The sequence below is a fragment of the Ovis canadensis genome, chromosome 13 (genome assembly GCF_042477335.2).
Source record: "Ovis canadensis isolate MfBH-ARS-UI-01 breed Bighorn chromosome 13, ARS-UI_OviCan_v2, whole genome shotgun sequence".
Taxonomy (NCBI): Eukaryota; Metazoa; Chordata; class Mammalia; order Artiodactyla; family Bovidae; genus Ovis; species Ovis canadensis.
Window position 1 is genome coordinate 76225637 of NC_091257.1, and position 15462 is coordinate 76241098.

Genomic DNA, 15462 nt, shown 5'->3' on the forward strand with positions numbered 1-15462 from the left:
CTAAATACACATACATTAGTGCATGTTCAGTCCAGTCGCTCCACTGTGTTCAACTCTTTGTGACCCCATGGACTGCAGTACTCCAGGCTTGCCTGTCCATCAGCAACCCCCAGAGCTTACTCAAACTCATGTCCATTGAGTCAGTGATGTCATCCAACAGTCTCATCCTCTGTTATCTCCTTCTCCTCCTTCCCTCAACCTTTCCCAGCATCAGGGTCTTTTCAGAGTCAGCTCTTCGCATCAGGTGGACAAAGTATTGGAGTTTCAGCTTCAGCATCAGTCTTTCCAGTGAATATTCAGGACTGACTGGTTGGATCTCCTTGCAGTCCAAGGGACTCTCAAGAGTCTTCTCTAGCACCACAGTTCAAAAGTATCAATTCTTCAGTGCTAGGCTTTCTTTATGGTCCACCTCTCACATCCATACATGACTACTGGAAAAACCATAGCTTTGACTAGACGGACTTTTGTTGGCAAAGTAATATCTCTGCTTTTAATATGCTATCTAGGTTGGTCATAGTGTTTCTTCCAAGGAGCAAACATCTTTTAATTTCATGGCTGCCAGTGCATGTAAATCAGTTAAAATCTGAATCTCACCAGAAATCAGGTAAAATCTTGTTGTGATATTGTACTGTAGGTAGGCAAGTGTCCCATTGGGGAAACTGGGTAAAGGATATAAGGTGTCTCTGTTATTTCTCACAATTGCATGTAAATCTACAATTACCTAAAAATAATTTATATGAGCGAAATAATGAATATCTTCATCAAAGGAGATATATGGATAGCATATAGGCACATGAAAAGATGCTCAATATCTTTAGTCATTAGGAAAATACAAATTAATACCACAGTGAGACACCACAACTCATTTTTTGGAATGGCTTTCAGCTTTTATTAGCCATTCTCATAGACAAGCATACAACTGTTAAAGAAGATGTGGAGGAAAATGGATGGAATGGGATACTGATGGGAATGTAAAATGATGCAGCCAGTGTGGAAAAGAGTTTAGCAGTGTCTTTTCTTTTTTTGGCTGCAAGGCTTGCGGGGTCTTAGTTCCGTGACCAGGGACTGAACTCATGCCCTCAGCAGTAAAATTGCGGAGTCCTAATCACTGGAATGCCAAGGAATTCCCAGCAGTTTCTTATGAAGTTAAATAAATATCTACTATGTAACCCAGTCATTCCACTACTAAGTGTCTACCTAGAAGAAATGAAAGCATAGATTCATAGAAATACATGTATATAAGAGTTCATGGCCACTTGATTTGTACTAACCAAAAACTGTAAACAGGGACTTCCCTGATGGTCCAGTGGTTAAGAATCCGCCTTGCAATGCAGGGGACACAGGTTGGATCCCTGGTTAGGGAACTAAGATCCTACATGCCTCAGAGCAACTAGGCCAGCAGCTCGCCACAAGGACTGAACCCTCGCACAGCTACAGAGTCCACAACCGCATTGATACAACAAAAACCCATCAAAGATTCCCGTCTGCTGCAACTAAGACTAGAAGCAGCCAAACCCAAAGACCTGTAAACAACTCAAATGCTCATCAACAGGGGAACAGTTGGTATAGCCACAGCCTACTTACTACTCAGCAATAAGAAGTAATAAACATCCTCAAAATAATTATGCCAAGTTAAAAAAACTAGGCTGAAAACGCTTTAATAAATTAGAGTATATACTGTGTACATTATATACTGTCCTTGGGTATATAAAATTCTAGAAAATGCAAACTGATCTGTAGAGTGCTTGGGCACTGGGTGGAAGAGGCAGGAGGGAGGGATTTCAAGCAGCAGATTAAAACTTTTAGGGGTGATGAAGCATATAATTTTCCTAAACATGGTGATGATGCATGGGTTTATATGTATGTCAGACCTTATCAGATTGGACACTTTAAATATTTGCAGTTTGGGTATGTCAGTTATACTTCAACAACACTGTTTTAGGGAATTCCTTGAAGGTCCAGTGGTCAAGACTTGCACTTTTACTGCCAAGGGCGCAGGATCAAGCCCTGGCTGGGGAACTAAGATCCCACGAACCGAGTGCTACACCACAAACAAACAACAAGCAAAAAACATTGTTGTTGTTTTTTAATCAAAAAAGGATGAAATATCTCTGTGAAGATTACAGTGAAATTTTGATTTCATATTGCCTTCCTTCCCTTCTCAGCTCAGTTCAGTTCAGTCGCTCAGTCGTCTCCGACTCTTTGTGATCCCATGAATCGCAGCACACCAGGCCTACCTGTCCATCACCAACTCCCGGAGTTCACTCAGACTCACGTCCATCGAGTCAGTGATGCCATCCAGCCATGTCATCCTCTGTCGTCCCCTTTTCCTCCTACCCTCAATCCCTCCCAGCATCAGAGTCTTTCCCAATGAGTCAACTCTTTGCATTAGGTGGCCAAACTACTGGAGTTTCAGCTTTAGCATCATTCCTTCCAAAGAAATCCCAGGGCTGATCTCCTTCAGAAGGGACTGGTTGGATCTCCTTGCAGTCCAAGGGACTTTCAAGAGTCTTCTCCAACACCACAGTTCAAAACCATCAATTCTTCGGCGCTCAACTTTCTTCACAGTACAACTCTCACCTCTATACATGACCACTGGAAAAACCATAGCCTTGACTAGATGGACCTTAGTTGGCAAAGTAATGTCTCTGCTTTTCAATATGCTATATACGTTGGTCATCCCTTCTCAGGTAATCTTAATAATTTTAGTGTCTGTCTTAGTATTTTTTTTAACTTTCTTATATTTTTTTATTGAGGTGGAGTTTAAATACAATGAAATGCACAAAAGTATATAATTTAAAGTATTTGACTAACTCATACACTGTGTAACCTACACCTGTAACCTGCATGACATGGACCAATTCCATTCCTCTAGAAAGATTCCCTAAATTCCTGGCAACTCTCACTTTCCACTCCCAGAGGCAACCATCATTCTGATTTCTTTCCTCTAGATTAACTGTGCCTATTCTATTCTATTCTTCATGTAAAAGAAATCACACAATGTTGTGTTTGAATTTTTTTTCTATAGCATAATTTTCTCTCTTGTTTTAAATTCATTTCCAAATCCACACGCACTTGAGACCAGTAAGAGGTCTTGCCTTGACCCCTGGTCTAAAACTAGCTTTTTCCAACAACAGTAGGATCCAGAAATGTCTCAGAGCCACACTTCCCACCTGCTGCACAACCAGGTCACTGCGTTGATGTCTCATTCATAATTTATATCATGTTGATGGACATTTACATTGTTTCAACTTTCCCCCTTGCAAGTAGCACCTCAGTGAAACATGTTGAACAGACATCCTTTGTGCCCCTGTGTGTAGGTTTCTTTGGAATTGATTCCAGCAAGTGGAATTGCTGGATCAATTAATAAACACTAGTACTCTTGCCTGGAAAATCCCATGGACAGAGGAGCCTGGTAGGCTGCAGTCCATGGGGTCACTACTAGTCTGACACGGCTGAGCAACTTCACCTTCAATTTTCACTTTCATGCATTGGAGAAGGAAATGGCAACCCACTCCAATGTTCTTGCCTGGAGAATCCCAGGGACAGAGGAGCCTGGTGGGCTGCTATCTATGGGGTTGCACAGAGTCAGACACCACTGAAGCGACTTAGCAGCAGCAGCAGCAGCAGCAGCAGCAGATAATGAATAAATTCTTTGCAGCCAAAGATGGAGAAACTCTACACAGTCAGCAAAAGCAAGACGGGGAGCTGACTGTGGCTCAGATCATGAACACCTTATTGCCAAATTCAGACTTAAATTGAAGAAAATAGGGAAAACCACTAGACCATTCAGGTATGACCTAAATCAAATCCCTTATGATTATACAGTGGAAGTGAGAAATAGATTTAAGGGACTAGATCTGATAGACAGAGTGCCAGATGAACTATGGACAGAGGTTTGTGACATTGTACAGGAGACAGGGATCAAGACCATACTCTGTGGCTCAGATGGTAAAGCATCTGCTTGCAACGCAGGAGACCTGGGTTCAATCCCTGGGTCAGGAAGATTTCCTGGAGAAGGAAATGGCAACCCACTCCAGTATTCTTGCCTGGAAAATTCCATGGACTGAGGAGCCTGGTGAGTTACAGTCCATGAGGTCGCAAGAGTCCGACATGGAAAAGAAATGCAAAAAAAGCAAAATGGCTTTCTGAGGAGGCCTTACAAATAGCTGTGAAAAGAAGGGAAGTGAAAAGCAAAGGAGAAAAGGAAAGATATAAGCATCTGAATGCAGAGTTCCAAAGAATAGCAAGGAGAGATAAGAAAGCCTTCCTCAGAGATCAATGCAAAGAAATAGAGGAAAACAACAGAATGGGAAAGACTAGAGACCTCTTCAAGAAAATTAGAGATACCAAGGGAACATTTCATGCAAAGGTGGGCTCGATAAAGGACAGAAATGGTATGGACCTAACAAAAACAGAAGATATTAAGAAGAGGTGGCAAGAATACACAGAAGAACTATACAAAAAAGATCTTCACAACCCAGATAATCACGATGGTATGATCACTCACCTAGAGCCAGACATCCTGGAATGCGAAGTCAAGTGGGCCTTAGAAAGCATCACTAAGAACAAAGCTAGTGGAGGTGATGGAATTCTAGTGGAGCTATTTCAGATCCTGAAAGATGATGCTGTGAAAGTGCTGTGCTCAATATGCAAGCAAATTTGGAAAACTCAGCAGTGGCCACAGGACTGAAAAAGGTCAGTTTTCATTCCAATCCCAAAGAAAGGCAATGCTAAAGAATGCTCAAACCACTGCACAATTGCACTCATCTCACATGCTAGTAAAGTAATGCTCAAAATTCTCCAAGCCAGGCTTCAGCAATACGTGAACCGTGAACTTCCTGATATTCAAGCTGGTTTTAGAAAAGGCAGAGGAACCAGAGATCAAATTGCCAACATCCGCTGGATCATGGAAAGAGCAAGAGAGTACCAGAAAAACATCTATTTCTGCTTTATTGACTATGCCAAAGCCTTTGACTGTGTGGATCACAATAAACTGTGGAAAATTCTGAAAGGGATGGGAATACCAGACCACCTGACCTGCCTCTTGAGAAACCTATATGCAGGTCAGGAAGCAACAGTTAGAACTGGACATGGAACAACTGACTGGTTCCAAATAGGAAAAGGAGTATGTCAAGTCTGTATATTGTCACCCTGCTTATTTAACTTATATACAGAGTACATCATGAGAAATGCTGGGGTGGAAGAAGCACAAGCTGGATAACCTCAGATATGCAGATGACACCACTCTTATGGCATAAAGTGAAGAGGAACTAAAAAGCCTCTTGATGAAAGTGCAAGAGAGAGTGAAAAAGTTGGCTTAAAGCTCAACATTCAGAAAACCAAGATCATGGCATCCGATCCCATCACTTCATGGGAAATAGATAGGGAAATAGTGGAAACAGTGTCAGACTTTATTTCTGGGGGCTCCAAAATCACTGCAGATGGTGATTGCAGCCATGAAATTAAAAGACACTTACTCCTTGAAAGGAAAGGAGTGACCAACCTAGACAGTATATTAAAAAGCAGAGACATTACTTTGCCAACAAATGTCCGTCTAGTCAAAGCTATGGTTTTTCCAGTGGTCAGGTATGGATGTGAGAGTTGGACTGTGAAGAAAGCTGAGCTCCGAAGAATTGATGGTTTTGAACTGTGGTGTTGGAGAAAACTCTTGAGAGTCCCTTGGACAGCAAGGAGATCCAACCAGTCCATCCTAAAGGAGATCAGTCCTGGGTGTTCATTGGAAGGACTAATGCTGAAGCTGAAACTCCAATACTTTGGCCACCTCATTAGAAGAGTTGACTCATTGGGAAAGACTCTGATGCTGGGAGGGATGGGGGCCAGAGGAGAAGGGGATGATAGAGGATGAGATGGCTGGATGGCATCACTGACTCGATACACATGAGTTTGGGTAAACTCCTGGACTCGGTGGTGGACGGGGAGGTCTGGTGTGCTGCGATTCATAGGGTCACAAAGAGTCAGACACGACTGAGCGACTGACCTGAACTGAATTGAACTGAATGAATAAATATTTTAATTTCCTCTGGTTGGTCCTTCCAATTCTTTAGCAATTCTTTTGCACAGCAAAATGTTCTCTCCAATCATTAGAGGGGGTTCCAGGTGGCACAGTGATAAAGAATCTGCCTGCCAATGCAGGAGACACAGTTTGATCCCTGGGTCAGGAAGATGCCCTGGAATAGGAATGGCAACCAGGTCCAGTATTCTTGCCCGGAAAACCCCATGGACAGAGGGCTACAGTCCATGGGGTCACTAACAGTCGGATAGGACTGAATCACTGAGAACACACACACAAACAAGACCTAGGGAGTTGGGAGAGTTTGGTGGTGGTGGTGGTGGTGGTCGGGTGTTAAGGGGATGGATGGAGGAGTCCGGTTAATTAATTAGTGATCTCTCTCCTTTGAAGCTGGTCTCGGGGATCAGTTTTCCCGGTTTCCAGATGTGGAGGCAGGGGGCCGGTTTATCGGCCCCTCCCCCCAAAACAGTGGAAAGAGGAAACTTGCTGATACTTAGTGAATTAATTGCAGGGGGAGAAGGGGCCATAACATCATCCTCTACTTTGTGAGCACAGAATTTTAGCCTGGCTAACGCTGTGTGACTTAGGGGGCCTATTCTAAGCCTCAGTTTCCCCTCATCTAGCCTACTCAGGGTTCTTGAGGCTGACTGCCTACCCTGGCAGGAAGGCACTGCATGGCAATCAAGTGCCCTTGTTATCAAAATGCAGCCATTACAACAGCTCAGGCTCCTGGGAAGCTTTTTGAGCCTCAGTTTCCTTCTTTGTATAAAGAAACCAAAGTTGTCTCTGGTAGCTCAGCCATAAAGAATCTGCCTGCTATGCAGGAGACCCCAGTTCCATCCCTGGATGGGGAAGATCCCCTGGAGAAGGAAATGGCAATCCACTCCAGTATTCTTGTCTGAGAAACCCCATGGGCAGAGGAGCCTAGCGGGCTACAGCTCATGAGAGAGTCCGACAGAGAGTCGGGTCACAGAGAGTCCGACACGACTTAGCAACAACAACATAAAGATGCCGGGATCGGGTAAGTTTGATAAAGCAAACTCTTCACACAGTGCCTGGCTGGAAGGGAATATTATACTTACGAACGGAATAATTCATCACCTTTATCATTACCGAAATACCAGGCAGACATTAGGGCTCAGAGAAGGCCGAGAGGGTTACTCAGCTAAATTCACCCAGCAGCAAAGTTGGAATCCGAGGTCTTTCCCCAGGCGGGAGCCGGGAACTAGAGAGTTGGGGAGGGGGGCGGTGAAGAAACCTCTCAAGCAGCCCGAGCTGTGGGCCTGGTGGAGAGATTCCCACGTGTGGGGCCGGGAGGTAAGGTGACCCTTGCTCAGCGACCGCGCCCGCGACGAGCGTATCCCCAGGTTTCCCACTCGAGGTCTGCAGGTGACTGGCCGGGCTGGGGGTAGCTAGGGAGCGCTGAGGCCCGGTTTGCCGTCTCCATGGCGACCGCCCTCACGGCGCCAGCCTGACAGCCCGTCCGGGTTTTATGAATGGGTGACGTCACGGGCCTGGCGTCTAACGGTCTGAGCAGCTTGTTCAGACGCTGACACAGAGCAGCCCCGGGAGTGGGGGGTTGGGGGAGGGTGGGAGGGGGGACGACGAGAGCTCCGCAGCTGCCGCGCCGTGGGAGGGAGACCCTGATCCCAGCGGTCTTTGGGGGAAAAAAGCCAAAAAGGGAGAAAAAAAATTTAATTACTTAATGATGCAGATTTGGGGCTGCAAATTCAGGGGAGAAATCAGGGAAGACAGCCCACTCTGGGTGCCTTTTTCTTGCTCAGGTCCCAGGGGCCCAAGCCTCCAGTAGTGAAGGAAGATTTTCCAGAATTAATTGCTCCCATCCTGAGGTGCCTGGGTAAGCCTGCCCGGTCCCAGGAATAGTCACCAGCAGCGTTCTCTGGGAATTGGGAAAGGAGAACGCCCCCCGCCTCCCGGGGGTGGACAGAGTGTAGAGGGCCAGTTTAAATATCAGCTCAAATATTGGGAAGATCAGAGTCTCAAAGGTAATCTTCCAATAGGGTCCAGAAGCCCAGGCTGCTTCTCCATCGGGACCTCAGTTTCCCTCATCTGTAAAATGGGGCTGGAGAAATGAGAACATATCCCTGAAAAAACTGATTCTTGGAATCTTTTCGTGATCAGTAATAACCGGTTTCGCCTTCTGGGCAGCCCTCGCCTCCACTAGCCATCTTATTCCCCCGCCTCCCACTCTCTCTGTTCCTGCGACTCAAGTTGCTTTTCCACGCGGGTGAGGGTGCTCTCTCTAGGGGAGCAGGAGGCAGGACCCAGAAGCCCTCCAGGCCACGCCTTTAAGCCTTCCATTGGCTGTTTTTGAACATCTGAGCCCGCCCCCTAAGGAAGGGGCGGGGAGGCGCGCGGCATCTTTATAAAAGTCGGGTTGGGGAGCTTGAGTTGCGCTTTTGCACTGCAGGCTTTTTTGCGTCCGTGACTTTTTCCCCACTACCCGCGTCCTCTTCCTCCTCCGTCCGCTTCGTTTTCTCCCGAAGCCGGCATCATGAAGGTCGCCAGTGGCAGCGCCGCGGCCGCCGCGGGCCCCAGCTGCGCGCTGAAGGCCGGCAAGACGGCAGGCGGCGCGGGCGAGGTGGTGCGCTGCCTGTCCGAGCAGAGCGTGGCCATCTCGCGCTGCGCGGGCGGCCCCGGGGCGCGCCTGCCGTCCCTGCTGGAGGAGCAGCCGGTCAACGTGCTACTCTACGACATGAACGGCTGCTACTCGCGCCTCAAGGAGCTGGTGCCCACCCTGCCCCAGAACCGCAAGGTGAGCAGGGTGGAGATCCTCCAGCACGTCATCGACTACATCTGGGATCTGGAGTTGGAGCTCAACTCGGAATCCCGCGTCGGGACCCCCGGGGGCCGGGGGCTCCCCGCCCGGGCTCCGCTCAGCACTCTCAATGGCGAAATCGGCGCCCTGGCAGCAGAGGTGAGGTCCGAGTTGGAGTAGGAGATCACTTTTCTTCTACGGAAGGGGACACTTGAGGCTCAGAGCGGGAGGGAGTGCTTGACCCTATATGCGCCCCATCCTTTCGGGCACCTAGGTGCTCAAGGATGCGATCGTTAAAAAAAAAAAAACTCTTATCTTTTCACAGGCGGCGTGCGTTCCAGCGGACGATCGTATCTTGTGTCGCTGAAGCGTCGCCCTTGGGAGCCGGCAGACCCCAGCCCTCCAGGGGGCGAGAAGAATAAGTGCTCTCCGGTCCTTCCTGGCGCCTCGCCGGAGCTGGGGAGGAACAAGACCGATCGGTGGCCACCGGGGCGCTTGCAGGATCCAGCCCGGGTCTGGGGGACTGACAGGGCAGGCTGACTCTCACCCACCAGCCACCAGAGACTTGGGGGAGTCCCCCCTCGTGTGTTTCTATTTTTTGAAAAGCGGACATTTAAAAAATGGTCACGTTTGGTGCTTCTCAGATTTCTGAGGAAATTAATTGCTTTGTATTGTATATTACAATGATCACCGACTGAGAATATTGTTTTACAATAGTTCTGTGGGGTGTTGTTTTCTTTTTTGGTTGTTGTTATTAAACAAATACTTTAGATGGTGATAAAGCTGCAGTGACTTCTTGGATTGATGGGAGGGACCTGGGCTGGCGGTGACCCCTGACCCTTTTCACAGCTGCTGCTGGGGGAGGGGACGGGAAGGCCACATCTGGACGGTCGCTTTTACCGACCTGAAATGAGTGTTTCCGGTGTCTTTAAAATCTATTCTCCCCCCCCACCCCGCCCCATCCCTGGCCATTTCCCCGCTCCCCGGTGTCATAAAATTAAATCCTTCAGACTTTTAAGGTTTCTCAAAGTGGTCCTGGGGCCATCTGGGTCACCTGGGGAGGTTGTCAAATGCAGATCAATCTGCCAAGGCCCCCTCTTGGGTTGAAGAGTATCAACAAGTCGGTTACTTGGGAGAACCAGGTCACTGGACCTGCATGTTGGCTTAAATGGGGATAGTGAGAACCTCAGCTTGTCGGGGACAAGACTTCCAACTTGCCCCATTCCCCAGAAGGAGACGCCTCCCCCCTGGGCCACCAAACCCTGGATCCCAGCAGGCTGCCCCAGGGCTTCAGCTTTGTCCAAGTGGGTGAGCAAGTTGGCAGGACCAGACCAGTCACAGCTGCTGGGCCACCTGCTCTTGGGTCTGGACTCTGCCCCCTCACCCTGGCCAGGCTTTGCCAGCAGCCCAGGGCTCCTGTGTGGGCTATGAGGAGGAGTGGGAGAGTAAGTTCACAGCTCCTGAGCCGGAAAATGGTGTCGTTGGCAAGGACCTATCTGCCTGGACATGTGTGTGGGTTTGTACTCATGGGGGAGTGCACGAGTGTCTGGGCCTGTGTGACATGATTGAACTGGTAGTTACCCTGTGGGGCTGGGTCATCTGTTGGTGTGCAGACCTGGGGGTGTGGATGAAGATACACGTGGGGATGTGTGCAGAAGGGCAAATGTGAGCGCATGTGTTCTGCAGATAAGTGAGCCAACTCCAGCTGTTTGGGCTTGTGGGCTCTGCTGAAATGCATGGTGGCACCTCTGCCTGGATCCGGCTTGGGTGTGTCTGGGGACTGAGAACCGCACTGGATGTCTAAATGTGTTCTGTAGATTGGCTGGCATTCCTGGGTCTCTGCTGATCTGGGGATAGCGGTGAGGGGTAGCTTTTCATAGGCAAACGCTTCCTCAAAAGTTTAAGCACCAAGTTTCAGGGCAATTGTTAGACCCGTGGGAACACCAACAGTCAGTACCCCTACCAGGCAGCTGCCAGGTATTACACGGAGAAACTGAGCCCCAGAAAGGGCAAAGAACCTGTCCCAGAGAGGGCAAGGACTGTTAATATATTTTGCCAATAAAATAAATAGCACCTAGCACCATGAGCCTGACTGTACGCTCAGCCGTTTACAGAAAGGATTTTGTGGATCCTTGTGGAGTTAACAGCAGGATTGAGAATAACAACAACCATGGAGACTGAGCACTAACACTAAGCCAGGTACCACCTCCTCCCCGAGCACATTCTAGACTTTAGCAAAGGGAACAGTATTTGGAGGCAAATCGTTTGCTTTGCTACTGCCCACCCAGCTCACCACCGGCTGCTGTTTGACAGCCTCAACTTCACAGAACTGCTGTAGAGAATAAATGAAATAGAGCATTTAGCACGCAGTGTTTGATAGCTATAAATTATCATTATTAATTGTCGCCTGTACGTCCTTGGAGTGTCCTCAGAGTCACACGTGTGCACTCCCTCCCTCGTGCCCCCCTCCCAGCCGCCCACCCACTGGGCCGTGGGCGTGTCCCCGCGAGTACCCCCTCACGGCAGGGCCCTTTTCCAGAGGAGGAAGGGGCTGTGCCGAGCCGGGGGTAGGCGGGCCACCTCCTCCCCCGTGCAGGCACACTCTGGCTTCCACGTTTCCCTCTTTTCCCCTTTGGCCCAGGCCCAGCCCATCTGGAGGCCGGCTCGGCGGCGGCCTGGGAGCGTTTCCATCAGCTGGGCCCGAGGAATGCGGAGCTATTTAACCTGAGCATCCCCAGGTGTACGGAGGCGCCTGGCTGTCTGGGGCCCGCCGCCTTTGGCACGGCCGCGCTAGACAAACAGCGCGCCGCCCCCGCCCTGCCCCTCCGCCCGCAGCTGCAGCCGGGCCTGGGAACGGGCGGGCGCCGGCGGCTTGCATAAGAGGCTCGGGCCCCGCGCGGGGAGGGGGCGAGGGGGGAACGCGGCCGCCGCGGGGTGGGGGGTTGTGAGAGCTAGAGGGTGTGTGTGCACGTGTGTGCGTGCGTGTGTGCTGCACACAAGACCCTGCTCCTTTTGGGCCGCCGCTTGGGAAATCATTAACTCCTTAACTGTGTTGGACCGGGCGCGGCAGGAGCTGGGTGGGGGGAAAGCCGCAGAGAAAAACCGGGACAAAGTTCCTTGCACGCTGGACCTTGTCTCTCCAAGACTGTGGGCCCCAAGACCTAAAGGATTTTTTTTTTTCTTTAACAGACACTTCTAGAACGCTTATTATGTGCCGGGTACTATACTAACCTCTTAAAATTAATTTGGTTAATCCTACTCACAGCTGTATGGGGGCAGTGCTATCATATGCTCATTTTAATAATAGCAACGACAGCAGCACAATAATGGGAAGATAAACGTTTTAGTAGGTAGGCTGATAGAACACAGCCTCTGAAGCAGCCTGGAGGCTTCCCAGGCTGGGAAGGGAGGCCCTTCCCTGGAGGCTTTGCCTGTCTTAGCCTCCACTTTCTCATCTGGGAAATGGGCTCCAGAACCTCAGCCTCAGAGATCCATTGAAGGGCTGCAAATGGGAAGCTTGGCACCAGGACTGGCTCCATGTAGACTCTAGGTTATGTACTGGTGTAAAGGGTTTGCCCTCACCAAGGGGATTGGCTCATGAGCCCGTTAGGTGTGTAAACCCACTGGTAGTCCTACTTTTCAGATAAGAAAAGGGAGACCTTGGAGAGGTGAAGTAACCCACACAAGGCCACGTGGGAACTCTGACTTAAACTTTCTGGAAACTAACCTTATGAGGGGCTGCACTTTCCCACAAGAGGTCCAATTTAGCTTTTTCGTCTTATTTCCAATTTAAATCACACCAGGTTATTATGTATGCGTGTTTTAAATGCGTAAACTGGAAAAATGCAAGGCATGATGTATATCCCAATTTTTGTAACTTACATTTTTCTTAATTTTAAAAAATCTTAACAAGAGCCTAGAAAGATAGAACCCACCCAGGCTCTATTGTCCTCTAAGAGGTCCTAGGCCAGGTCCCAGGTGACCTGGCTCTGAGAGGTCAGGTGGCACAGTGGGTCTTGAAGCAGGTAGAGACCAACTGAACTGTGGATACATCTGCTTGAGGGACGCCTTGTGGCTGAGGGATCACTAGGCTCTGACCCCTGGGTGCACAAGCCCCTCTCCACAAGGGGCAAGGGGACTTCATGGGCAAACACCAACCTTACACCTGCCAATCTGAGTCACCCAGACCTCAGAGTGCTCCTGGAGCCCCTTTCCCCCACCCCATTCCCTCCTGAGACTAAGACTCAAGGGTGAAACCTTTCTTCATACCAGCTACACTTACTGAGGCCCAGGGACTGCACCCAGGGAGGGCTCCCCACTGTCCAGGTCACAGGCTGCAAGGCTTTCCAATGACAGGCAGGCCTGGGAGCCCAGCCTGGCTGCCAGAGGGAAAGGAGGTGAGTCATGGCCCGGCCAGGGTCCGGGCTCTGCTTTCCGGGAAAGGGAAGGGAAGGGAAGAGAGGAAATCAAAAGGCCTGGAGGCACACAAGGGGGTGGTCCGTTCTTATCTCCCCGGGACCCACCCTGACTGGTGCTTCCTGACCCAACTCTTGCAAAATCGGTTTCCCAGTGATGCCCCCAAGAGAGGCACCATGGGCCTTACAGAGTTGCATCAGAGCCTTGTGCAAGGACTAGCTGATGGGGAGGGTGGTGGCTGCAGGCCAAGAGCAGGCAAGGGAAGGCAGACTCAGATTCTAGGCCCAGTGCCACCTCTCACGGACACTTGCCACCTCCCTGGACCTCAGCATCCTTAGCTTTAAAATGGGTCGTCACAGCCACTGTTCTGAGGTTTCACTGACATCATCCTTGGCCCATCTGCTCCTTAAGCCCCACCCAGGCCAGGCCTCAGTCATCCCTACCTGGAAAACTGTACCAGCCCTAACTAGTTCTTTCAGCAAACACAGTTGGCTCTTGAACAACATGGGTTTGAACTGCACTGGGGTTCACTTATAAGCGGATGTTTTTCAATAGTAAATACTATAGGACTGGGTTTCCCAGGTGGCGCTAATGGTAAATAATCATGCCTGCCAATGCAGGAGAAGAAGGTTTGATCCCTGGGTCGGGAAGATCCCCTGGACGAGAGCATGGCAACCCACTCCAGCATTCTTGCCTGAGAAATCCTATGGACAGAGGAGCCTGGTGGGCTATAGTGCATGGGGTGGTGAAGAGTCGGACCCAACTGAGCACACACACACACACACACACACACATAGGACCACACGGATGTGGGGTTGGCTGAAACTACTGATGCAGAAGCATGGATACAGAACCCAGGCTAAGATGGCCTGACTATAAATTTTATGCAAGTTTTCACTACATAGGGTCGGTGTCCCTAATCTATGCATTGTTCAAAGGGTCAACTGTAGTTACAAAATTTCTACATATGCTACGAGCAGGTTGCATAAGCTAAGAATTTAAGTAAAAATCTGTGCCCTCTTGAAACATACATTCCTAGTAGAAGAAGACAGACAGTAAATAAATATGCATAAGCATAATCAGAGGTGGATTTACCCTGAAAAAATTGAAGCTTAAACTTCAAATCAAAGAGCTCTAGCAATGAGGTGGTGTGTGTGTGTGTGTGTGTGAAAAAGTTTAAGTATTAGTTGCTCAATTGTTTCAGACTCTTGACACCCTATGGACTTCTCTGTCCAGGCTTCTCTGTTCATGGAGTTTTCCAGGTGAGAATACTGGAGTGGGTAGCCATTCTCCCTTCTCCAGGGATCTTCCTGACCCAGGGATTGAACCCAGGTCTCTTGCATAGCTGGTAGACTCTTTACAGTCTGAGCCACTATTTTTGTAAAATGTGCAAGATGTGCCTAGATTGCAAAAATCTAGACCCCGTGACACTTAGTCTCCCCTGTATAGGATTCAAGCTTGAAGGTAGGGCTGCTGGAAGGGGTGCAGAATCTTATCTACTCAGCTGTTCGTTTTTTCAACATGAGACCCTCCCAGCTCTGAGCGGCAGGGAAGAGCTTTGTGGATCAGTGCGCTCCAGTGCAGCTGAGTTCACTCTGTGCACAGCAAACCTGGGCGCCCTGCCGATCTCCAGCCTTCCTCCGACCACTGGCGCTCCCTTCCGGGAGATTTGGAACTACGCTAGTGCCCGTGAGAAATCAGGCCTTATTCCTGAGGGCGGCGAAGGCTGGTGCCTTTGCGACCTCTAGTGGATTGTCTGGGAACTGCACCCAGGGCTGTGAGTGTCTTAAAAGTCTCTCTCAGCTGTGTCCGACTCTTTGAGACCCCATGGGCTGTAGCCCACCGGGCTCCTCTGTCCATAGGATTCTCCGGGCAAGAATACTGGAGTGGGTTGCCATTTCCTTCTTCAGGGAATCTTCCCGACCCAGGGATCCAACGTGGTTCTCCTGTATCACAGGCAGATTCTTTACTTTCTGAGCCACCAGGGAAGACCCTGAGTGTCTTGGAAGAGTTATTTCTGTATCTGGTATGTGACTGTATGTCTGTATATGTGTATACAGCAGGCGACGAATCAAAAAAGTCACCACCCTTAGCTCTTGCTCTGATAGGGGGCTTAGCTATTCTTTCCCCTATTCTCTCATCTTCGTTTGCTGTATGACAGCCCCCTCCAAGCCTCATGACCTCATCCACAAGAGGAGGAGATTTTAGGCAAATTCTTGTCCTTAAAAAAAAT

General features: G+C 49.3%; 1 protein-coding gene across 1 annotated transcript; it reads left to right on the top strand.

Moving 5' to 3' along the window:
* Positions 1-7615: 7615 nt before the first annotated feature.
* On the top strand, positions 7616-9595 carry ID1 (inhibitor of DNA binding 1). The gene is made up of 2 exons (XM_069548263.1): positions 7616-8972; positions 9139-9595. The coding sequence occupies exons 1-2, from the start codon at positions 8550-8552 to the stop codon at positions 9178-9180; spliced, it is 465 nt and encodes a 154-aa protein (XP_069404364.1). The 5' UTR covers positions 7616-8549; the 3' UTR covers positions 9181-9595.
* Positions 9596-15462: the final 5867 nt, after the last annotated feature.